General features: G+C 51.1%; 2 protein-coding genes and 1 long non-coding RNA gene across 7 annotated transcripts in view; 1 reads left to right on the top strand and 2 right to left on the bottom strand.

Annotated features, from left to right (window-relative positions):
- Positions 1-3,153, bottom strand: part of C6H7orf50 (chromosome 6 C7orf50 homolog) — a 137,120-nt gene extending 133,967 nt beyond the window's left edge. Inside the window, exon 1 of one of the 5 annotated variants that reach the window (XM_054494357.2) lies at positions 2,608-3,153. In XM_054494357.2, coding sequence (XP_054350332.1) covers positions 2,608-2,705 — 98 coding nt within the window. In that variant the 5' untranslated portion in view covers positions 2,706-3,153. Of the gene's footprint in view, positions 1-1,697; positions 1,714-2,411; positions 2,434-2,588 lie in introns of those variants that run through there. The other 4 variants (XM_054494358.2, XM_063667179.1, XM_054494360.2 and 1 more) reach the window with 4 other exon arrangements.
- Positions 3,154-10,108: 6,955 nt separating this feature from the next.
- ZFAND2A (zinc finger AN1-type containing 2A) lies at positions 10,109-21,766 on the bottom strand. Its single transcript, XM_054494363.2, has 6 exons — positions 20,355-21,766; positions 18,798-18,897; positions 18,296-18,390; positions 16,524-16,655; positions 14,155-14,306; positions 10,109-13,440 (listed from the first exon to the last, which is right to left on the bottom strand). The coding sequence occupies exons 2-6, from the start codon at positions 18,850-18,852 to the stop codon at positions 13,332-13,334; spliced, it is 543 nt and encodes a 180-aa protein (XP_054350338.1). The 5' UTR covers positions 18,853-18,897; positions 20,355-21,766; the 3' UTR covers positions 10,109-13,331.
- LOC129040207 (uncharacterized) lies at positions 20,781-23,742 on the top strand. Its single transcript, XR_008503571.2, has 3 exons — positions 20,781-21,015; positions 21,757-22,075; positions 22,788-23,742. It is a non-coding gene; the product is annotated as an uncharacterized LOC129040207 (long non-coding RNA).
- Positions 23,743-24,590: the final 848 nt, after the last annotated feature.

Consider the following 24,590-nt stretch of genomic DNA (forward strand, 5'->3'; position numbering starts at 1 on the left):
CTGTAGTCCCAGCTACTCAGCTATTCGGGAGGCTGAGGCAGGAGAATGACATGAACCTGGGAGGCGGAGCTTGCAGTGAGCCGAGATCGCACCACTGCACTCTAGCCTGGGCTACAGAGCGAGACTCTTTCTCAAAAATAAATAAATAAATAAATAAATAAATAAATAGTTATCTACCTGCCCTGTCTCTGACTTCTTTCCTTCCCCCATCCCATCAGGCTTTTGCCCCAAACACCCTACCACAATGACACCCACGTGGCTAAATCCCATTGCCAACTCTCAGTATGCAACTTATTTGACCTAACGGTGTTGGACTGTTGATCCTTCCTTCTCTCTTGACAGGCATTTTTCACTTGGCATCCAGCACAGACAGCACAACTCCCGCTTTTGCTCCCACCTCTTAATCGCCCTGTCCTTGAACACTGAAGGACCCAGGCTTAGTGCTCAGCCTCCTCACTCCCTCGTGATCCCATTCAGTCATGTGGCTTCAAATACCAAATAGACGCTGATGACTTTGTTTCCTCTCTTTACAGGTCTCTTAGTAACCCTCTCCTTGAGCTACATGCCAACTCAGCTGTGTATATGTATACAGCCATAGTTCTATGTACATACACATACAGTTATATATATAGTCATATATGTGTACCTAGACATATATACATATATATACTTGAACTCCTGACCTCTGTTTACACTGTTTATACACATATATATACGTGTATGGCCGGGCGCAGTGGCTCATGCCTGTAATCCCAGCACTTTAGGAGGCCGAGGCGGGGGGATCACTTGAGGTCAGGAGTTTGAGACCAGCCTGGCTAACATGGTGAAACCCCATCTTTAATGAAAACACAAAAATTAGCTGGGTGTGCTGGCACACGCCTGTAATCCCAGCTACTTGGGAGGCTGAGGCAGGAGAATTGTTTGAATCCGAGAGGTGGAGGTTGCAGTGAGCTGAGATCGCGCCACTGCACTCCAGCCTGGACAACAGAGTGAGACTCCACCTCAAAAAGAAATATATATATGCGCGTGTGTGTATAAGTTGTGTATATATATAACTATATAAATAACCATATATATGTACCTATATATATATCATCTACGCATATATCATCTCAAGCTTAAGAATTCATAATCAATACCCCTGATCACCCTCCACAAACCTGAGCTTCCTAGTGTTCATCCTCTCCATAAACATCCATCTGATGAGGTTCACGTAGTAGCTCAAGCTTAAAACCTTGGTCCATTCACAAATCCTCTTTCTCACATACTCGTCCAACCCACCACCAACTCCTGTTGGTTTACCACTGAAATACACCCAGCAAGTGACTCCCTTAAGATCTCATAGGTACCCAGTCCAAGTCACCACCTCTCACGATGGCTTTTAAACTCCTAAATCAGATGGTGTGTCACCTCCACTCAAAAAACTTCCCAAACTGTCCCCTTCCACTTGGAGGGAAAGTCAAGGTCCTTGCCACTTGGTAAGGTCCACACAACTGCCCTGGCCCCTCCTCGCATCTCTGGGGACTCACCTCCTCTTTCTCTCTCTGTTCCCAAATTGGCTGCAGTCACACTGGGCTCCCTGCTGTTTCCCCTGCACCTGCTGTTTCCTCGACCTGGAATGTTCTGGTGCCTCACTCCTCCTCCTGCTTCCTCTCCATTCTCAAAACCCCTGTTCTCATCTTCTCCATGGCACTTACCATCACCTGCTCTGTGCACCTTGTTCATCTGTCTCTCCCCTCCAGAATGGAAGTCCACTAGATCACAGACTTGTCTCCACTTGTTGACAGCTGTAGCCCAATGCCCCGAACAGTGCAGGAGGAACCCAATGAACACAGGAGGAACCCAATGAACGTTTTTTAAAAATGGATGAATGAATGAATGATGGAAGGAAGGAAACGGAAAGCATGCTTATGATGGAAAGTGAGGCCGGGCGCATTGGCTCACTCCTGTAATCCCAGCACTTTGGGAGGCCGAGGCGGGAGGATCCATCGCTTGAGCCCAAGAATTCGAGACCAGCCTGGGTAACATGGTGAGACCCCATTTCTACAAAAAACATTTTTAAAAATTATGCGGGGGTGGTGGCGCGGGCATGTGGTCCCAACTACTTGGGAGGATGAGGCGGGAGGACGGCTTGAGCCCAGGAGGTGGAGGCCGCAGTGAGCTATGATCACGCCACTGCACTCCAGCCTGAGTGACACAGCGAGACACTGCCTCAAAAATTAAAAAAGAGAGAAAGTGGGAGCTGAAAGCCTCGGAGGGCAATCAGGGCGTCTTCAGAGGAAGACAATGAAACCAGAGCCACTGCAAGCTCTGACGGCCTGAAACCCAGGAGCCAGCTGAGACCCTTCCGCTCGCCCGCGCTGAGTTAACCCAGAGCGGGTGCGGGTGTCGGAGCCCGCGCCGGGACTCACCGGCCGCACCAGCCTCCCCAGCACCGCGGACCTCAGGGCCGCCACCCGGTCGCGCAGCGCCAGGCCTCCGCGCACCCACGTGGAGGGGGCGGAGCCCTGCGGGAGCCCGCCCCGGGGCTCTGGGTCTCCTCGGCGCCCTGACCCGCCGGCCACCCCACCGCCGCCCCACGCGCCTACCTGCGCCCACCTCGCCCACCTAAGCGTGTACAGCTGCGTCGCGGACGCCGGCTTCCGGCAGGGACCCGCGCCCCAGGTAAGCGTTAGTCCCGCCTTCAGGAGCGCGGAGCCTTCCATTGGACGAGGTCTGCGTCCGTCTCTCCGCCGGCTAATGGCAAACGGCGGCAGCACGGGGGGCGGTTCCAGGACCGGGCGCGGGCTAGTGACGCCATCTCTAGGGGCCTAGAGTTGCTAGGAGAGCAGCTGGTTGCCAAGGCAACCCGCCCTGCCCAGAACAAGTGCAGACGACTAGGTTTGGGCCCCGCAGAGCTTGGGGGTCTGGGGTGCAAGCTGCCCCGGCCGGGCTGGCGTCCCGGAGTGGGGCCTCCGCCGAGGGTCCAGGGCATGGAGCTCCGCTCGGAGTCGAAATGGATGAGCTACGGCTATTGGGATCAACAGGACTAGGACTTAAACTTCGTGCTGAATTTTAAAAATCAGGATAGGTGCTAAAAAATACACAGGGTGGGTAGTGTTATAATAATGCTTGTGTCCGGGAGCGGTGGCTCACGCCTGTGATCCCAGCATTCTGGGAGGCCGAGGCGGGCGGATCGCTTGAGCTCAGGAGTTCGAGACCCGCCTGGCCAATATGACGAAACCCCGTCTCTACTAAAAATACAAAAATTAGCCAGGCGTGGTGGCAGGTGCCTGTAATCCCAGCTACTCGGGAGGCTGAGGCAGGAAAGTCGTTTAAGCCCGGGAGGTGGAGGTTGCAGTGAGCCGAGATCGTGCCACTGCACTCCAGCCTGGGCGACAGAATGAGACTCTGTCTTAAAAAATAAAAAATAAAAAATAAATTAAAAAAATAAAAATTAGCCGGGTGTGGTGGCACGTGCCTGTAGTTCCTGATACTCCGGACGCTGAGGTGGGAGGATCGCTGGAGCCCGGGAGATGGAGGCTGCAGTGAGCTATGATCAAGCCACTGCACTCCAGCCTGGGCAACAGAGCCAGACCCCATCTAAAAAAAAAAAGAAAAAAAAAAGCATGCTTTCAAGTCACCCAGTAAGTTAAGTGCTTGGCAGCCATATCAAGTATGATGTATGTTGCCTTAGGAATCCAAAGGTGACAAGCAAAGAAGGTGCACTATTCCTTACTGGTAGAAGATTGTATTTGGTTCCTTTTTCTGCATAACAAATTAACCCAACATTTAGCAGCCTAAAAGAACATTTATTTTCTCATAGTATCCGGGGTCAGGAAAGTGGGCGTGGCTAAGCTCTGTGCCTTTGCCTCAAGGGTTCACCAAGCTGTGGTCAAGATGTCCCCCAGAGTTGTGGTTTCATCGGAAAGCTTGTCTGGAATGATCCACTCCCAAGCTCACACACACGGATACTGTAAGGACTCATTCCTCCAAGGTCATTAGAGAAGGGCCTCAGCCTTGCTGGCTGCTGCCCAAAGGCCACTCTCAGTTCCTTGGTACATGGGCCTTACCACAAGGAAGCTCACAACACTGCAGCTGGCTTGCCTTAGACGGTGCAAGCACACACAAGAGGAGGCACACACAAGACAGACATCACAGTCTCCTTGCACCCTAATCTCAGAAGTGACTTCCCTAGGCTTTTGCCATATTCTGTTCATTAGAAGTCGGCCGAGTGCGGTGACTCACACCTGTAATCCCAGCACTTTGGGAGGCTGAGGCTGAGATGGATGGATCACTTGAAGTCAGGAGTTCAACACCAGCCTGGCCAACGTGGCAAAACTCCATCTTTTCTAAAAATACAAAAATTAGCCAGGCATGGTGGCATGCACCTGTAATCCCAGCTATTTGGGAGGCTGAGGCATCAGAACCTATTGAACCCAGGAGGCAGAGGTTGCAATGAGCTGAGACCGTGCCACTGCACTCCAGCCTGGGCAACAGAGCAAGACTCTGGCTCAAAAAAAAAAAAAGTGGATCATGGCCAGGTGCAGTGGCTCAGGCCTGTAATCCCAGCTCTTTGGGAGGCTGAGTCAGGAGGATGGATGGACACCAGGAGTTCAAGACCAGCCTGGGCAAATAGTGAGATCTCATGTCTACAAAAATAAAAATAGAAAATTAGCTGGGTGTGGTGGAGCATGCGTATAGTCCCAGCTACTTAGGAGGCTGAGGTGGAAGGATTGCTTGAGCCTGGAAGATGGAGGCTGCAGTGAACTATGATCACACCACTGCACTCCAGCCTGGGTGGAAAAAAAAAAGGAAAAAAGGAAAATAATTTTTTTTCATTTTTATTTTTGGAAATTGATATGGTTTGGCTGTGTCCTCACCCAAATCTCATCTTGAATTGTAGCTCCCATAATTCCCATGCATTGTGGGAGGGACCTGGTGGGACATAGTTGAATCATGGGGGCAGTTTCCCCCATACTGTTCTTGTGGTAGTGAGTAAGTCTCATGAGATCTGATGGTTTGATAAGGGGAAACCCCTTTTGCTTGGTTCTCATTTTCTCTCGTCTGTTGCCATGTAAGACGTGCCTTTTGCCTTCCGCCAAGACTGAGAGGCCTCCCCAGCCACGCGGAACTGAGTCCATTCAACTTCTTTCTTTATAAATTACCCAGTCTCAGGTATGTCTTAATGGTAGTGTGAATACAGACTAATACAGAAATGCTGAAAGGACTTAGATGCAATGACATCCCAGTGGCACTGAGCCCTCCTGGCACCCAGAACACAGCTCCTAAATACCACCCCCCACGAACATGGACCAGGGCTCCTGGGAGAAATGGCTGATCCCAGGGCTGTGGCAGGGAGAGCTCGAGATGGGCCTTGAATAGGTAAATCTGAACATCCTTTACAAGATAGCCTTGTAAGGCTATCTGCGGTCATCTTCACACATTCTCAGGCAATACCCTTGTAAGGCTATCTAGGGTCATCCTCACATACTCTCAACGTCATGTCTGGCACCCGTCTTTCTTGGTTGTTGAGTCTTCCAAGAACAAGGACTGTCTTTCCATTGATTTTCATCTACTATTGTACCTTTCATGAAACACATTTTTCTCTTTTCTTCCCAAAATAATACTTCATGAAACATGTTTTAAAGTTTTATCCAATATAGGTCTTACATATGTCCTAAGTTTATTCCTATGTGTTTTATCTTTATTACCGTTGTAAATGGAGTTTTCCTGTTCCGTTACATCTTCTGATTATTGTTTGTGTGAATGAAGGTTTTTGATCCTGTGTGTTGGTTTTATATCCTATTATCTTAACTACGTTCTTTGTTTGAGGAGGTATGCAAGTTTTATAACATTAAGGAGTTATATCACTCACTTCCTACTTTATTGAACACTAAATTATTGACACCTGAGATATGAAACTTTTTTTTTTTTTTGAGACAAGAGTCTTGCTCTGTTGCCCAGGCTGGAGTGCAGTGGCACGATCTCGAGTCACTGCAGCCTCCACATAATGGGCTCCAGCAATTCTCCTGCCTCGGCCTCCTGAGAAGCTGGAACTACAGGCGCACACCACCATGTCTGGCTAATTTTTGTATTTTTAGTAGAGACAGGATTTCACCATGTTAGTCACGCTGGTCTCGAACTCCTGACTTCAGTGATCTGTCCACCTCCGCCTTCCAAAGTGCTGGGATTACAGCTGTGAGCCACCGTGCCTTGCCATTACTAGCTGTTTTAATAAGACCGTGAACCATAGCTGATCAACCCAACTGGTGCAAAATACTCTTACCCATCTCCCAAGGATCTGTGGCCCTCAAATTGGATTAAGCTGGCTTTTCTCGTTTACAGCAAAGCTTAAAGTGATACCGTTTTCTTCACGTATCTTTCTTCCTACAAACTTCATCTCACACCTTGGATGCTTGTTGTCTGTTTATGCTAGATTCAGTATCTGATGCATCTCATGTTGCCAGAACACTGCATGTGTAGCACTCAGTTCAGCTGTATTCTTGGTAGGCCGTGGAAGGCCAAGACTGGTTGCGTTTCTGACACCTGAACAAGTTTAGGAATCACTGCTTCAGACAGAACTTCCAAGATTTACCGCCAAGAGACCCAGCTGTGTAGCATGATGGAAGATGGGCTTGGCTCCCGCAGAACAGGCAATCAGAGGCTGCGAGTGATGGACAAAGCGTGGGTGCCACAGAAGTCCCGGGGAACTGAGCCAATGCCCAGCCAAACAACTGGCCCAAATCACCCCTGCAAACGATCACACTGCTCAGCACTGTGTGCGCTGACCCCGGCTCGTTGAACAGCCGATTTTATCTAGAATCTCATGAACCTTTTACCCAATTGTCATAGAAACAGTAACCTTTCTAATTGCCCTCATTCTCCAGGGACTGTTTAAGTGAAACCGGGAGAGGGAAACGCTGGTCCTCTGAGTGGACTGCTGTTTCATTTTTTTCTTAAGATTCACCACAGCACAACCATCTGCAAAAACAGCTTTAGTGTGGAATGAAGCATCCAGAGTGAAAAATTAGAGAGCTGCTCTAAAAAGTTTTTTTTTTTTTGAGACAGAGTCTCGCCCTGTCCCCCAGGCTGGAGTGCAAGGGCACGATCTCAGCTCACTGCAACCTCCACCTCCCAGTTTCAAGCAATTCTCCTGCCTCAGCCTCCCGAGTAGCTGGGATTACAGGCACGTGCCACCACGCCTGGCTAAATTTTTTTGTATCTTTAGTCGAGACGGGGTTTCAACATGTTGGCCAGGCTGGTCTCAAACTCCTGACCTTGTGATCCGCCCACCTCGGCCTCCCAAAGTGCTGGGATTACAGGTGTGAGCCACCGCGCCCGGCCAAAAAAGGCCATTTTAAAAAACATTTCTTGCAGCATCAATTGCAAGAAAATCTTAGCTTTTAATGTGTTCTAAGATGCTGTCATAATGTAGCTCAGGAGTGTGTGCAGCCTCAACACTGTGGATGTCAGCAGAGCCTCCCCATCCCGATGTCGGAACAATGTGAGGTAGAAATCAAAGGACAACATCCTCAAACAAAAGAAATGAAAAAACAGGGCTGGGCACTCACACCTGTAATCCCAGCACTTTGGGAGGCTGAGGTGGGAGGATCACTTGAACCAAGGAGTTAGAGATCACCCTGGGCAACATAGCAAGACCCCACCTCTACAGAAAAAATTAAAAATTGGCAAGGCATTGTGGCATGCACCTGTAGTCCCAGCTACTTGGGAGGCTGAGGTGAGAGGATCCCTTGGGCCCAGGAGGTCAGGGCTGCAGTGAGCTGTGATGACGCCACTGCACTCCAGACTGGGCAACAGAGCAAGACTGTCTCTAAATAAGACAACAAATTGAAAAGCAGCAAAAAAATCTCTCTAACAGCATTCAACTAATATCTCGGCCTAAATACTCTCCTCTTTGCTTTACTCACCTTGTATAATAAATTGTGATTATAAGTTCTTAATATCATTTCAGCAAAATGAAGTAAATCAACATTTATCTGCAAAAACTTCATATGCAACCAAGCAGAAAAGTCGGACTAGTTTCCCTGTCACCGGGTTCCCCAGAACACAATGATCCTCTCAAGACATCTGCAATATTGAAGGCCAGGCACCATGGCTCACGCCTATAAGCCCAGTACTTCGGGAGGCCAAGGTGGAAAGGTCACTTGAGGCCAGGAGTTCGAGACCAGCCTGGGCAACATAGCGAGACTCTATCTCTATAAAAATATATATATTTTTAAAAATTAGCTGGGCGTGGTGGTGCACACCTGTAGTCCTAGCTACTCGGGAGGCTGAGGTGGGAGCTTCACTCACGCCTGGGAATTCGAGGCTACGGTGAACCATGAATGCACCACTGCACTCCAGCCTGGGTGACAGAGCAAGACCCTGTCTCCAAAGAAATACAGACATTTACAATACTGAGCAGATGTCAAAGATCCTCATTCTTAAGCTTCACATTTGGAAAACTACAGCAATTTCAGCCACTGACCTATTTTAGGAACTCATTTCTGAGCTGATCATTCAAGCGCAGTCTTAGGCTTACTGCAAAGAATACATCTGGAAGGTTAATGAAGAGTACATTTAAAAATATCCCCGATCCCTTTTAACTTTGTTAACCTAGAGAAACTGAGTTAGGATTGACGGGCTTGTTATATCCGTCCTTCCTGTGAGGCTGGACCTAATTTCTCAACAGGAACACCGGACGCTGTCAACCCTCACTCTGACTCAAAGGCCTTTTGGGGACATCTTGTGAAAATGTTTTGATACTGCAGCCTGTACACCAGAAAGGGAAGTAGCAGCCAGGCTCCCAGACTCCCGTCCAAGATGCCAGGCACCAGGGGTGACGGCACGGCCCTGGGCCCTGCCCAGATAAAACAGTGATGCCAGCCAAAGCCCAACTCAGGCAAAGGAGAGCCCCTGAGGCAGGGGGCGAGGACACTTCCCAAGACGCGTTTCCCCTGCTGTAGGCAGGTGGGGTGACGACGCGAGATGCCAGGCGCGGGACTGCAAGCCTGTCCAACCCAGTGAGAGAAAATGTTCAGCATCTGCAAACATCTGCTCCCGCAGCCGCACCAGCCCAGGTCCAAATCTGCTTTTGAAAAGGCAGGGCCTCGGCCGGGCATGGTGTCTCACGCCTGTAATCCCAGCACTTTGGGAGGCTGAGGCGGGTGGATCACCTGAGGTCAGGAGTTCAAGACCAACCTGACCAACGTGGCAAAACCCCATCTCTACTAAAAAATACAAAAATTAGCCGGACACGGTGGTGGGCGCCTGTGATCCCAGCTACTAGGGAGGCTGCGACATGAGAATAGCTTGAACCCAGGAGGCGGAGGTTGCAGTGAGCTGAGATCGCGCCACTGCACTCCAGCCTGGGCAACAGAGTGAGACTCCATCTCAGAAAAAAAAAAAAGACAGGGCCGGTGACCTCCACGGTTGACTCTGACATTCCAGTGGCAGGGCCACGGCCAACTCGCCCGCTCTCAGTGGCACTCCAGCCAGCAGGGCCACGGCTGACTTACCCGCTGTCAGTGGCAATCCAGCCGGCAGGGCCACGGCCAACTTGCCTGCTCTCAGTGGCACTCTGGGGACACCTTCATTTCCATCAGGGAGGCTTCGGGTTCCATCAACCTTTTTTTTTTTTTTTTGAGAAGGGTCTCGCTCTGTCATCCAGACTGGAGTGCAGTGGCACAGCCATGGTTCACTGCAGTCTTGAGGTCCTGGGCTCAAGCGATCCTCCCACCTCTGTCTCCCGAGTTGGTGGGACTCCAGGCATGCACCACCACACCTGGCTAATTTTTGTACTTTTTGTAGAGACAGGGTTTTGCCATGTGGCCCAGGCTGGTCTTGAACTTCTGGGTTCAAGTGATCCACCCACCTTGGTCCCCCAAAGTTTTGGTCTTACAAGCCTGAGCCACCACACCCAGCCTCGCTCTTAGGTTTTATACTTCAATACTCCGTCAAATCGAAGACAGAAAACCCAACGCATGAACCAGGCGCCGCCTCTCCCCGCTGAGAAAATGTGCCAGGGCTGTTTGGCCTTTGGTGGGAGTGCTAGACAATGCCATCCAACAGGGACAGCACCAAGCTGACCACCTAATTTCAAAATTTTGAGCAATCACAGTAAAACCCAAGTGAAATTCATTTTAATGTTTAATTAACCTAGCATATTCAAAATATTATTTCAACATGTATATTTTTTTTTACTCTTCAGGCCTTGGTTTCATTTGCATTTCTAGAAATATACACACACTTCTCTGTGCTACGAAAATTATACAGCAGTCCCCGTTTATCCTCTGGGGATCTGTTCCGAGCCTCCCAGTGGATGCCTGGACCCCACTCTACAATAAAGGCAACATGTAAACAATACCTTTAACAGTGAGATATACATACATAGATAATTTAGTATTATCTTCAAAGCCCAGTGTGTTTTGGATACTTTTTTTTTTTTTGAGACAGAGTCTCACTGTGTGGGCCAGGCTGGAGTGCAATAGCACAATCTGGGCTCACTGCAACCTCCCCCTCCCGGGTTCAAGTGATTCTCCTGACTCCCGAGCAGCTGGGATTACAGGCGCCTGCCACCATGCCTGGCTAATTTTTGTATTTTTAGTAGAGACAGGGTTCACCATGTTGGCCAGGCTGGTCTCGAACTCCTGAACTTGTGATCCACCCGCCTCAGCCTCCCAAAGTGCTAGGATTACAGGCATGAACCACTGCGCTTGGCCTTTTTTTTTTTTTTTTTTTTAAATGAGACAGTTTTACTCTCTGTCATCCAGGCTGGAGTGCAGTGGTGTGATCACAGCTCACTGGAGCCTTGACGTCTCCTGAGTAACTGGGACCACATGGACACACCATCATGTCTGGCTATTTATTTTTTTGAGAGACGACAGCTTACTACATTGCCCAGTCCTGTCTCAAACATCTGGGCTCAAGTCAGCCTCCCAAGGTGCTGGAATTACAGGCATAAGCCACTGGTCCCGGCTGGATACATCCCAATTTGGACATTAAATTATCAGAACTTTGTTTCTCAAGACTTTAACAATTAAAAACATTTTTTCATTAGAACACCTGATCTGCAGATTCACAGTTCACACACCCAGGTTCCTAACGTACCTAAGTTTTCCACTGACTGAACCAAGTTGGTGGTTTTTAAACTTAACCACACTGAACACTGTGCTGGCTGCACTTTCACTGCTCCACAGCACATGTGGCCGGAGGTGCTGGAGACGCAGGCAAGCGGCTTGTCCAAGTGCAGTCCCAGACCAGACGTATCACCTGGGCAGCTCCAGGTGTAAACCTGAGTCCACCTCAGACCACAGAATCAGGGCCTCGGGGTGGGGTCCAGCACCCTCCCGCAAGGAGCCCTGTGTTTTGACACAGGCTAGGGCTTGGGAACTGCCGGCCTAGGACAGACACCATGAAGCAAGCACAGAAAGTCACGTCACCCAGCATCAGGGATGTGCGTGGTCAGGTGATTGCATTGTTGTGCAAGCATCCTAGAGTGACTTACACAGAGCTCGATGGTGCGGCCTCCTCCACAGCCAGGCTGTAGGGCATAGCCTGTGGCTCCCAGGCTACAAACGTGCAGAGTGCGAGTGCGCTGAATGCTGTAGGCCACTGCGGCACGGCGCTGAGTGTTTGTGCTTCTAAACCTAGGCGTGGTGCGGTCCAGCTTGCTGGGAGGATTACGTCCCAGCGTTCTGTGGGACTGCAGGGTGACTAGCTTGTTTTTACTTTTTTGAGATGGAGTCTCGCTCTTATCACCCAGGCTGGAGTGCAATGGCACAATCTCTGCTCTCTGCAACCTCTCCCTCCCGGGTTCAAGTGATCCTCCTGCCTCAGCCTCCCGAGTAACTGGGATTACAGGCGCCCACCACCACGCCTGGCTAATTTTTGTATTTTTGGTAGGGACGGGGTTTCACCATTTTGGCCAGGCGGGTCTCGAACTCCTCCAAATACCACAATGTACCCCATCAATATGTACAATTATAACAATTAAAAGCAAAAAAGTTTGTCAGATTAAAAAAAAAAGATATAGTGAAAATACAGTATCTTCTGCGATTGCCAACAAATACATGGTCCGTCATTGACAGAAACATCGTTCGCCTGACTGCAGGTCTGATCACCTTTTTGCAGAACGGAAACAGAATACAAACCCTTCCCCTGTTACATTTTTAGATGGTGAAAGCAGAAAAAAAAAATGCAGTGGCTTGTGTTTTTGTGAACTGTCTCACTGGGATGTCTGATGGGCACAGCTGGGTGGCCAGGGCAGTTCAGATCAGGACAGAACTTGGGGGCATTTTACCTTATTCCCTGACACCCCCTAAGTTCCCAGGAAATCACCACACTCTTGATGAGCACAGTGGCTGTCAATATAAATCTAAGACCAGTATTTACGTTACCCGTGTTCATCACTTCACAAAATCAGACAGTGGTGGGAAGTGTCAGGCCACGAAGGCTGCATGTCATCTGGTCTCGAACTCCTGACCTCAGGTGATCCACCTGCCTCCACCTCCCAAAGTGCTGGCATTACAGGCGTGAGCCACTGCGCCTGGCTGAACTGTGCCTGTTTTTAGAAGTCGGCTGTGGCAGGAACAAGTCGTCCAGGAAGACACACTTTCTCTCACACAGTGTCGCAGCCCCTTGGAGGTTAGGAACAGGCACACAGCTGTGCCCTCAGGGAATGCGAGTAGCACCTGTGGCCGCTGCTGGACAAGAACCCTCAGCCAGGCAGGTTGGATGTCCTTCCCCCTTCTTGGCCAGACAGCCACACCGTTACAGAGGCGACATGAAGAGAACGCGAGTGAGCTGTCTGGTGTTTGCTGGTTTTGAACTCCTGACCTTAGGTGACCCACCCACCTTGCCCTCCCAAAGTGCTGGGATTACAGGTGTGAGCCACCATGCCTGGCCTAGTTTGTGTATTTCAGTGGGAAAGTTTCAAGGTTTCAGGCTACTTGCCATTAGAAGGATGGGGGTACCCAAGGGCGGAAGTTACCTAGAGTGGAAATAACCCACACGGCAGTGCGGACGGGAAGGACCTCATCACTTTCCACCGAAAAGAACAAAGAACAGCTCTTTTCAGGTTTGTCTTGATGACGCAGAAGTGTTGGTCATGTCAGAGGATCTTGGAGGGCAGAAAAGGTGTTTCAGAAACCAGCTATATGATGCTGCTGCTGCCGAGGTTGCGCTGGAGTGAGCTGCTTTCGTAACTTGGGGTCCCATTCCTGTGTCTTTCATCCATCCGGACAATGCTGCACCACTGGAGCATCGCGTCACACTGTGCAGTTACACACAGCAACCTTTCCGTGTTCACCAGCCAAGAGCTGCAGCACCCCACACAGACGTAACTGCGTTCACATGAGCCGGGTGAACCAGTACCTGAGTCGCTGGGACAGCCCGCCAGGAGCCAGGGTGAGGAAGTCTCCCGATGGCTTGGATTCAGAGGCTGTCACGGGTGAGCACCTACAGAGAGGGTGGATGGGTCAGCTCAGCCTCCATGAGCTGACTGCAAGAACCCACATGGCTTCCTGAAGGTAAGCAACTACCACCAGCCTGGCCCAGCGATGGACACCAGACACCACCAGGTACAACAGTTTAGGCAAATGCAGATGCTTCTTGATTTGACAAACATTAGCATTACGAGTTGAATCATGTCCCAAGACATGCTGGAGCCCTAGACTCGGTACCTCAGAGTGTGACCTTCTGTGGAGACAGGGTCTTTCCAGAGGTCACGAGTGTGGGATCACATGACCAGCATCCTTACAAAAAGGGGAAGTCGGGACACATACAGAATGCCATGTGAAGATGAAGGTGGAGACGGGGGTTGTGCAGCGACGAGCCCCGAAATGCTGGGGAGAGGCAGCTGATGCTCTCCGCAGGCCTCAGAAGGGGCCGGCCCCGCTGACATCCTGCGCCTGGTCTTCCAGCCCCCAGAACTGTGAAAGAACCGATTTCTGTGGTTTGAGCCACCCAAGTTTGTAGTACTTGGTGACGGCAGCAGTGGGAAATGAGAACAACTAGAATCAACTTCAGCATTCAATTTTATTATAGTCCCATCTCCCTCAACAAACAAGATCAGTAGCCAGTGTGGGATGGTGCTCAATGGGGCTCCACTTCCCACTACAGTGTAAGCTGCTACTGCGTGTTCCGAGCCTTCGCAGCTGAGTCTCTTCTCACCCGGCTTTGATGGTGGGGCGACTCCCGTGTCTGCAGCTGTGGTCCAAAGGGTGTCTGTGCTGGATACAGAAGTTGCCATGACACTGGGCACATGACATCTGCAGCATCTCTTTCTTCTTGCAGCCCTCTTTTGAGCAACGGTATGTAAAAATCTGAGAGAACAAAGTGACTTCAAACAAGCAATTCTTTTTTTGGAGACAGGGTCTCGCTCTGTTGCCCAGGGTGGAGTGCAGTGGCTCCATCTCGGCTCACTGCAACCTCTGCCTCCCGGACTCAAGTGATTCTCCTGCTTCAGCCTATTACCTGGTACTACAGGCACACACCACCACACCCAGCTAATTTTGTCTATTTTCGTAGAGATGGGGTCTTGCCATGTTGCCCAGGCTGGTCTCAAACTCAGCCTCAACTGGATCCTCCCGCCTTGGCCTCCCAAAGTGCCAAGATTACATGTGTGAGCCACTGTGCCGGCCTTAATAAATTCTTTCACAGCCCCCAATAAGAACATTCACATTTAAACTAGACACGGCTCCTGTCTGCACAGAGTACAGATGCAAAATTTCATTTGACCATCTCAGTGCAGTAAGAAGAAGAACATGGGGCCGGATGCAGTGGCTCACGCCTGTCATCCCAGCACTTTGGGAAGCCAAGACGGGTGGATTGCCTGAGCTCAGGAGTTTGAGATAAGCTTGGGCAACACGGTGAAACCCCATCTCCACTAAAATATAAAAGATTAGCCGGGCATGGCAGCGTGGTGCCTGTAAGCCCAGCTACTCAGGAGGCTGAGGTAGGAGAATTGCTAGAACCCGGGAGGTAGAGGTGGCAGTGAGCTGAGATTGTGCCACTGCACTCCAGCCTGGGTGACAGAGCAAGACTTTGTCCCTTTAAAAAAAAAAAAAGCAAAGCCAGCCAGCCAGCATTGAAGCTGGGGATTCCCGTGAAGATGGCCCAGAGGTGCTGCTGGGAGGACAACAGAGAGAGGCAGCCAGGAAGCAGGGAGCAGGAGGGAAGGAGGCCAAGCACGGGTGACAGGCAAGCCCCACAGAGGCACTGGCTCCGGGAGCTCTGGGACAGTGTGTCCCCATCAAGGGAATATCTATCATGTCCCAGTACCCACCGGTCTTTTTTTTTTCTTGATGCCAGGGTGTAGGCAGCGATATAAATTCCTAGGAGTCAGAACTCCAAGAGGGGAAGGCAGTGAGGAGAGTGGGGAGGGTTCCAGCAGCTGGGGGTGGCCCTCTGGCCAAGGCAGGCAGACATGGCCATGCTGAGCGACCACGCAGGAGGGACCCGTGCAAGGATGCAGGCAGAACAGACTGTGCCCACCACAAGGGCAGAAGCAGAGGGGGCCAGGAGCAGCCGGGAGGGCATACCTGTGTGGGGGCCTTGCGGCAGTGCTGGGTGAGCCCCCAGCAAGGGAAGCTGTGTCGTGTGGCAGAAGCGGGTGCGCCAGAGAGAGCTGTGATGTCTCAGAGGCTTAAGAGACCTCCAGAGGCTGAGGGTCCCAGGGCACAGCCACAGCAGGGAGAACCAGACAGGGCCAGAAAGCGGGGACCAGAGCAAGCTTCTGCACAGAGGGTTTTGTGTGGCAGACTAAGGAACACTGACTTTATTCTCTATGTTTGAGACTAAAAGTTACTTGGTTTATGGTAATACAATTATAAAGTATTGAACATCATATACTAAGATAGTTGGTAACCATCAACCAGGACCCATGTCTAGGAACGGATTAAGCCTGACAGCAGCCACTTCCCTAGAGAAGCTCCTTGAGCTGGGCGTGGTGGCTCACGCCTGTAATCTCAGCACTTTGGGAGGCTGAGGCGGGCAGATCATGAGGTCAGGAGTTCAAGACCAGCCTGGCCAACATAGTGAAACCCTATCTCTACTAAAAATACAAAAGTTAGCTGGATGTGGTGGCATACACCTGTAGTCCCAGCTACTCGGGAGGCTCAGACAGGAGAATTGCTTTAACCCGGGAGGTGGAGGTTACAATGAGCTGAGACGGCACCATTCACCACTGCACTCCAGCCTGGGTGACAGAGCAAGACTCTGTCTCAAAAAATAAAAATAAAAACGAAACGCACATAACAGAATGGATCTATAAAGCCACGTGAATTCATCTCTGGAGGAAAACTAGTAAATTCCAGTCAAGAAAGACGAACCTGACCTGGGATCCCTCATATTAAAGAACATTTATAAAACTAAAAGCTCAGGCTCCTCGCAGTTTAGGACAGGGATACCGCAGCGTTAGGACTCTTCTTTTCTACTTTGTATATAAACTATTGGGAGTAATTTTCAGGTAGCAAACTAACTCTTCCCAAGGAAAAACCAGGCATCCCGGATAAAGGAACTGAGGCAGGCCCTGTCCTTACCTTCTCTTTCTTCTTCCCAGGGTGAGAGTCACAGTCTCTGTCAATGTGATCGCCAACCACCACGTCTGGTATCTGGCCCTTTTTTACTGGGATGGGGGTATTACACAATGGGCATACTGGGACATGAACATCCTAAAAATAACAAAGGTAAGATGGCATCTGAGACTCATACAACCTAAAGTCACAGAAGTTTTAAACGAGTACTCCTGCGCGGCACACTTAAACACAAAGAGAGTACAAAAACTGGTCTCCTGAGCCCTCCGAGAAGAAAGCATCGCTGGGTCATAGATTAGCGGCAGCCGTCTCTAGAATGTGGGCATCAGCTGCCCTGAGGAGTCCAGTGAAGTTTCAACAAATGGACTTCAGCTGACTGCAGAAACCAACTGGGGCCATCTCAGGCTGGCACCGCCCAGGTGAGAGCAGAGCCTGCCCAGATGCCTCCACAGGGAGGAGATGGAGGGAAACATGGACCACAAAGACCCTCCAGCTCCCCTCAATCGCCAACGGCCTGATCCCTTTGCGGCTTCCCCAGTGGCTTCTACGTACACGGAGAGTTGCTTGCGCCCAGATGAGGCCACGTGTAGCTAGAGTGAGCTCCCAGGTACTAACGACTGTCACTGGCTGCAGGCCAAGGTTGTAGGGGCTCTGGAGGGGAGGACCGCCCAGCAGCTGAAAGCCCAGTAAGGCTAAAAACCTGAGCTGGGGGCTCCAGAGGGGTGGACTACCCAGCAGCTAAGGCCCAGCATGGCTAAAAACCTGAGCCAGGGCAGGAGTTGATGAAAGGTCAATGAGAAAACTGAGGTGGCAACCGACATCAAAGGGGTGGCAGGTGATCACGGAATTATAGGCACGCCGTCTGCAGCCCGAGCTGGGAGACTCACAGGTGGTGGTGCTCCCTCATTTGGTCAAATGAAATAAAGTATTAGTACATGGTCTCCAGCCAGACCCCGCCCCATGCCGGGGCAGGAAGGGGAAATGGGAAGACACGCTGGGCAGTCTGGTTTAGTCATCTGTGCCTAGTAAACGCAGGGAATGTGAGTCACCCTCCCCACCCACCGTGATGACCTAAAAATGGCTGGAGGGTCAGACCCTGGCCAACACTGGTCAAAGCACAGAATGCTGGTGGCCCAGCATTACCCACATTACCACCGCCACCAGGGTCAAGTGGCAGAGTTCACTAAAACGACCTGTGACCCATCCAGAGACAAAGCAAACACAGGCTGGGAACCATGTGAAAAGTCAACAACAGAAGTCTCAAACCTCTGGACTCGGGGCAAGCTCATTTCCTTAGGTCCTGTTTCAGTTTCTACTGTGTACTTTGGGAGTCACCAAAATATGATGTCAAGGCTGCAGTTGTTCAAATAAATAAGCATATTTACTGTCTTCCTGATTGGCTTCCAAGTCAAATATTAAAACTTTTCTTGCATCCGGTGAAGACACAGCTATGGTGTAACAGATCAAAGGAACCAAGTATTTGAACATCTAAAGTAAGCTTGGAACACAACGTTACAACTAAGTGACTCCATGAGTCCCTGAAAATAAGATCTCAGTTGTCTGAGAGTCATCCAACAGAATGTCCTGTGAGGGCAGAAACGATCCTCTGTACTGCCTAACAGCAGGCACCTGAAACAAGGCTAGTGGGACTGAGAAACTGGATTTTAAAATTTAATTTTCATTGAGTTAGCCACACGTGGCTAGTCCCTACCATACCACCAAGACAGTGCAGCTTCAGACAGTGAAGATGAGAATCTTTTGAACAAAGGATGAATTACCTTCTGGAATGCAAACGGACACTTATGTGCAGCGTATGTAAAATGATCTTTACAGAAATCTTGTTTACACGCATCACATTTTACTGGAAGAAAATCTAAAAAACAAAAAACAGGGAAGTGTTTTAACGACTGGAACAAAATACTTCTAGATGGTACTAAAAAGTGTTTACCTACACTAAGTGCTTCAGGCCTATGAGATGGACAGGTCCTCGAGGGCCACACATGTGAAAACAATCCCAGGGTCAGGCTGTCTTCTAGAGAGAGACTCTGGCATCACAAGTATTCAAGCAGCACCCTGGAGCCACTCGGCCCTGCCAGCCAGCCTGCATCTCTGCAACCCCGCCTCCGGTGGATGCTAAGTGTCAAACAGAACCTGCACCAGCGCAGTTTCCAATACTGAAGAGCCAGGAAGGCCAAGACACAATTATCAGCTAATTAACGGAACAGCCAGCTTTCCCCCAACAAAATACCATTTTCTATTAAGTCTCTTAAAAGTACTCACCTAGCTGCTTGCAAGTTTTTTCTGAACAATGCTTCCCCAAATCAGGAAACTCCATTACGAGAACAGTGTTCAAAACGCAGATAGCAGAGTTAAGTATTACCTACAAGACAATCAGAATAGTTAGGAGGAAAGCTGGACTGCTCTTCAGTCACCAGGATTTACAATGTAATTACAGCTAATGAAAGTCAACAAACGCGCTGTGTGGGGAGCATTCCATGGAGTTTTAGTACAAATACCAGCTGTCCGCCATTCGTACTCAATCCCATTAAGAGACACGGACTCCTTCATAGTCCTTTTAATTCCTAGTCTATGAGGCACTCCTTGAACTCGGGTTTCTATTTCAACTCACATTGAGGGGGCGAGAACTAATTCACACAGCTGCCAGTGATGATTACGACTTCGGTGAATTTTAAGTCACAATTTTATCCATGGAATATACTTGTTGACATAAACAAAACTCTGTTACTAGGTGCTAAATCACATCAGTTGACTCCATTACCCAGAGGAGATTTAACTCTGTCCCTCGCCTCTCTCTTCAACTCCCTTAGGCATTGAGTCTTTACTGGGAACTTATTCTTCGATGCCATCAACCTGGAGTTGATGAGGGAGAAGCGCAAGCTGTTAAGTCATTATGGAAAACAAGCAGACAGCTGGTGAAATTACTGCACTCGAGAGAGAATCAACGGGCTCACGAGGTCCCCTCCATGATCTAGTACCCAACCAGCCCTCCCGGGGCCTTTTCCTGGGGCTCACGAGGTCTCGTCATCTAGTACCCACCAGCCCTCCCGGGGCCCTTTCCTGGAGCTCACGAGGTCCCGTCATCTAGTACCCACTAGCCCCTCCCGGGGCCTTTTCCTGACCTTCCCGTCAGCTCTCTCCACCCTCCTAGAGGCCTCCTAGACTGTCGCCTGTGACTAAAACCCTCTCGCCCATAGCAATCGTCTAGTCATCCCCTCCCGCCTCAGTTTAAAGCCACTCCCACCCTCCCCAGTTCCCTCTATGTTACACGCCCGCTACTCAAGGTGCCCATTAGTCCTTTCCCAGCCCTCATTCGCCCACAGCTTCCAACTACGGATCCGCTGCTTTACCATTAGCTCCCGGTGCCCGACACACAGCAGGCGTTCCGAAATTGTTTTGTTCAAGGAATTCACAAGAGTTTGATGTGAATCCCCAAATGATTTTGTTCTGGACGCACAGCAGCCGTCCTAGGAAGCCAACACCCTACCCCGGCGGGCCGGGCCCGCAGCAAGGAAACAGACACATCTACGTGACTGTCGCTCGGCTGGCAGGTTAACGACCCCGTCCGACCCGGTACTGCGGCCCCGATGGCAGGCCGAGCCCCCAGCAGACAGGCCGGACTCCCAACAGCCAGACCCCCAGCAGGCCCGGTCCCCAGCATACAGCCGGATCCCAGCAGCCCGACCTCCAGCAAGCAGCCGGACTTTCAGCAGCCGGACTCCTAGCAGACAGACCGAACCCCCGAGCAGCCTGACCTCAAGGCTGGCCCGACCCCCGGCAGACCCTGTCCCCGGGGACAGCGCAATCCCCGGCCCGTACCTGGCTCTCGTCCGAGACCCAGGCAGCTGCGGTGAGCAGCAGAAGATAGAGGAGACGGAAACGCAGGTGTCCTCCTCCGCAGTCGGCTCCAGGTACTGAAACAGAAAGAACCTCGACACTGGCACCGAGACGCCGTCGGAGGCACACCCACACCCACTGCAGAACGCAACATCTCGCCGCCCGCGGCCTACGGCCATTTATCCGCAGCCCCCGGATCCGAGAGCCGTCTCGGCCTTGGGGTTTCCGGGCGCGCCCCGACGACGTCACCCGCAGACCGGCCAATCCCGCCAGGCCGCGGCCTAGTGGCGCCGGCGCGCCCCGAAGACGTCACCAGCCATCCGGCCAATCCCGCCCCGTCGCGCCCCGCAGGCCCGCCCACTCCTCGCCCCTCCGCTTCCCTTCTCGAAGCGTCCGGTCGCTTCTCGCAGGTGGCGCGCTTGCTGAGTCACAGTGAGGCGGCTCCGCGCAGGCGCAGCCGGGCGGGCGAGGCGCGGTGAAGCTGTGAGGGCTGCGGCCGGGGTCCTGCGGGGCAGGAGCGCGAGGCCGGCCTGAGGGAGGAGGCCTAGCGACCCTTCCGGCGCCTCCCGCCCCGCGCAGCCACCCACGGCCGCGCATCCTGCGGGTCCCAGGAGGCCTCCATCTCAAAACAACGTGTTTTTAGGTAATTTCAAACTTAGGGAAAAGCTTCAAGAATAATACCGAAAATGTCGGTGTCCCCAGCACCTAGATCCCCCAGTTAAACCCTTTCCCATTTCACCGCGCTGCCCCCGGCCCCCTGGACGGTTATGTGGCCGCGTGGGGTTGACTCTGCCCAGGGCCGCGGTCACTGCACAGAACGCCCTGCACGTAAGAGGCTCCGCCTGGGGAAGACCCCGTCCGGGCTGGGCCGGGGGAGGGCGTGGGCCCAGGATATGGAGACCAGCCTGGGCAATATAGCGAGACCCCATCTCTGCAGAAATAAAATATTAGGCGGACCGTGTACGGTGGCTCACGCCTGTAATCCCGGCACTTTGGGAGGCTTAGGTGGGAGGATGGCCTGAGGTCAGTGTCTCACATGTCCGTGTGAAGAGACCACCAAACAGGCTTTGTGTGAGCAACAAGGCTGTTTATTTCACCTGGGTGCAGGCCGGCTGAGTCGGAAAAGAGAGTCAGCAAAGGGTGATGGGATTATCATTAGTTCTTACAGGTTTGGGGATAGACGGTGGAGTTAGGAGCAATGTTTTGCAGGCAGGGGGTGGGTCTCACAAAGTATATTCTCAAGGGCGGGGAGAATTACAAAGAACCTTCTTAAGAGTAGAGGAGATTACAAAGTACATTGATCAGTTAGGATGGGGCAGAAACAAACTACAAGGGTGGAATGTCATCAGTTAAGGCTATTTTCACTTCTTTTGTGGATCTTCAGTTGCTTCAGGCCATCTGGATGTATACGTGCAGGTCACTGGGGATATGATGGCTTAGCTTGGGCTCAGAGGCCTGACAGGAGTTCCAAGACCAGCCTGGCGAACACGATGAAACCCCGTCTCTACAAAAATAAGAAATGAACGCGGCATGGTGGCATGCACCTGCAGTCCCAGCCTCTTGGGAGGTGGAGGCATTAGTCAGCTGTGAATGCGCCCTGCGCTAGAGCCTGGGCAGCAGAGCAGACCCCTCCTCAAACCCAAAAAGCATCGTGCCAACCAGACCAGATGGTCGCCTAATCAGTAGAGACTACGCCCAATCAGGTAAGGACAGACACAACCAGGCATGCTCTTTCTTGTTGTTTTGTTTTTTGTTGTTTTGAGATGGAGTTTCGCTCTTGTTGCCCAGGCTGGAGTGCCTGATCTGGAAGGTGCCTGAACATCTGGAGTGCCTGAACTGGGAGGTGGTGTGATCTCGGCTCACCGCAACCACCACCTCCTGGGTTCAAGCTATTCTCCTGCCTCAGCCTCCCAAGTAGCTGGGATTACAGGCATGCACCACCACGCCCGGCTAATTTTGTATTTTTAGTAGAGACGGGGTTTCTCCATGTTGGTCAGGCTGGTCTCGAACTCCCAACCTCAGGTGATCCGCCCGCCCCAGCCTCCCAAAGTACTGTTATTACAGGCGTGAGCCACCGCGCCCATCTTGTTGTTTTTCTTTATACAGTGTGTTCCTCTGTGGCTCAGGCTGAAGGGCACTGGGATGATCACAGCTCACTGCAGCCTCCGCCTCCCAGGCTCAAGCCATCCTTCTTCCTTAGGCTCCTGAGTAGCGGGAGCTACAGGTGTGCGCCATCATGCCTGGCTAATTTTTGTATTTTTTGTAGATACGGGGTTTTGCTATGTTGCCCAGGCTGGTCTTGAACTCCTGACCTCAGGTGATCCCTCTGCCTCAGCTTCCCAAAGCGCTGGGATTACAGAACACGAGCCACTGTGCCCGGCTTATTGTACAGTCTTTACTCTCGGTTTTCACCAGAGAACTCAAGGGCTGTGAAAAGAGCAGGCCCTCACCAGCTGCACGGCGGTGGTGACCGGCGCCATGTTGCTGTCTCTCCCAATCATACAACATCTCCCCTTGAAGGCTCTGCCCAGGCACAGACTCCCACCTTTCAAGATGTCTGGATCAGTGCAGGACCTCCTTCTTGGCCACATCGCTCTCCTTGGACTGGTTTGTTAACCCTGTTTTACCCACATTTTCTTTTTTTTTTCTTTTTTTTTTTTTGAGACAGAGTTTCATTCTTGTTGCCCAGGCTGGAGTGCAATGACTCGGTCTCGGCTCACTGCAACCTCCGCCTTGCGGGTTCAAGTGATTCTCCCACCTCAGCCTCCCAAGTAGGATTACAGGTACACACCACCACGCCCAGCTAATTTTTTTGTATTTTAGGAAGAGATGGGGTTTCACCATGTTAGCCAGGCTGGTCAGGTGATCCACCCGCCTTGGCCTCCCAAAGTGCTGGGATTACAGGTGTGAGGCACTGTGCCCGGCCTACCCCCCTTTTCTCTTGATATAAGTGCTGCTTTGATATGGACATTTTAATCCATAATCTGTAACATTTATGTATTAAGTTTACTACTATCTATGGTTTGCAGTGTTGACTCACCTGTGGAGTGGTCTGACCCTGAATGCCCGGGGTTGTGGCCACTGAGTGAACGGACTGTGCTAAGGGGAATTGCCACCTTGTGAACCCTGTGTAGTTACGGCTTTTCTGATTAAGTATTAATAAAAGTCTGATCTTGTGAAAAAAGCAAATGTGAGTGGCCCTGCTTATGTTTCACCCTGCGTTGCTCAGTGATAGTTCTGCAAAGTCGCAGCAAACATGGAATCATCTAATTATCGTGAGTGTTGGTGAGTAACACCCCTAGGCACTGGCTCCCAGGGAAATACAGAGTCAGGTTCCTCTGAGCCGCCTGCCACAGCATTTCTGTTAAGCAGTTAATCGTTAACCTTGTTGTACGTGTCTCTCTCTCAAGGTTCCTTATTTAATAATGTCTAGTTGATTCATTAACATGGAATTCATGGCCAGTACCTCTGTCACTCATGCCTGATTGAAGTTTATCAGCACGTCTTTTTCTCCCTTAGGCACATGACAGCCTTCTTGCAATCAAGAAACTACGTGTGGCCAGGTGCGGTGGCTCACGTGTGTAATCCCAGCACTTGGGGAGGCCAAGGCAGGTGGATCACCTGAGGACAGGAGTTTGAGACCAGCCTGACCAATATGGTGAAACTCCATCTCTAGTAAAAATACAGACATTAGCCGGGTGTGGTGGTGCACACCTGTAATCCCAGCTACTCGGGAGGCTGAGGCAGGAGAATCTCGGGGGTGGAGGTTGCAGTGAGCCAAGATTGCCCCATTGCACTCCAGTTTGGGCAACAGTGAGACTCCATTTCAAAACAAAACAAAACAAAAAAATTGGCCAGGTATGGTGGGCGGGGGGGGCGGGGGGCACCTGTAATCCCAGTTGCTCAGGTTGTTGAGGCAGAAGAATCGCTTGAAACTGGGAGGTGGAAGTTGCAGTGAGCCTAGATTGTGCCACTACACTCCAGCCTGGTTGACAGAGTGAAGCTCTGTCTCAAAAAAAGAAAAGAAACAATACTAAAGTCTGATCCTCAGACCCCATTCAGTTTTTTGTTGTTGAGACAGAGTCTCACTCTGTCGCCCCGGTTGGAGTACAGTGGTGAGATCTCGGCTCACTGCAACTTCTGCCTCCTGGGTTCAAGCGATTCTCCTGCCTCAGCCTCCTGCAGATTTTACAAACAGTGTCAACAATGTCTCTTTTC

The sequence above is a fragment of the Pongo pygmaeus genome, chromosome 6 (assembly GCF_028885625.2).
Source record: "Pongo pygmaeus isolate AG05252 chromosome 6, NHGRI_mPonPyg2-v2.0_pri, whole genome shotgun sequence".
NCBI classification, from domain to species: domain Eukaryota; kingdom Metazoa; phylum Chordata; class Mammalia; order Primates; family Hominidae; genus Pongo; species Pongo pygmaeus.

Excerpts from the sequence above, each read along its gene's own strand:
- ZFAND2A (XM_054494363.2), bottom strand. The coding sequence starts at position 18,852 with ATGGAGTTTCCTGATTTGGGGAAGCATTGTTCAGAAAAAACTTGCAAG. Across the intron at positions 16,656-18,295 it reads GTCCGTTTGCATTCCAGAAG|GATGTTCATGTCCCAGTATG; the intron begins GTAATTCATCCT and ends TGTTATTTTTAG. Across the intron at positions 14,307-16,523 it reads CTGGGAAGAAGAAAGAGAAG|ATTTTTACATACCGTTGCTC; the intron begins GTAAGGACAGGG and ends TTGTTCTCTCAG.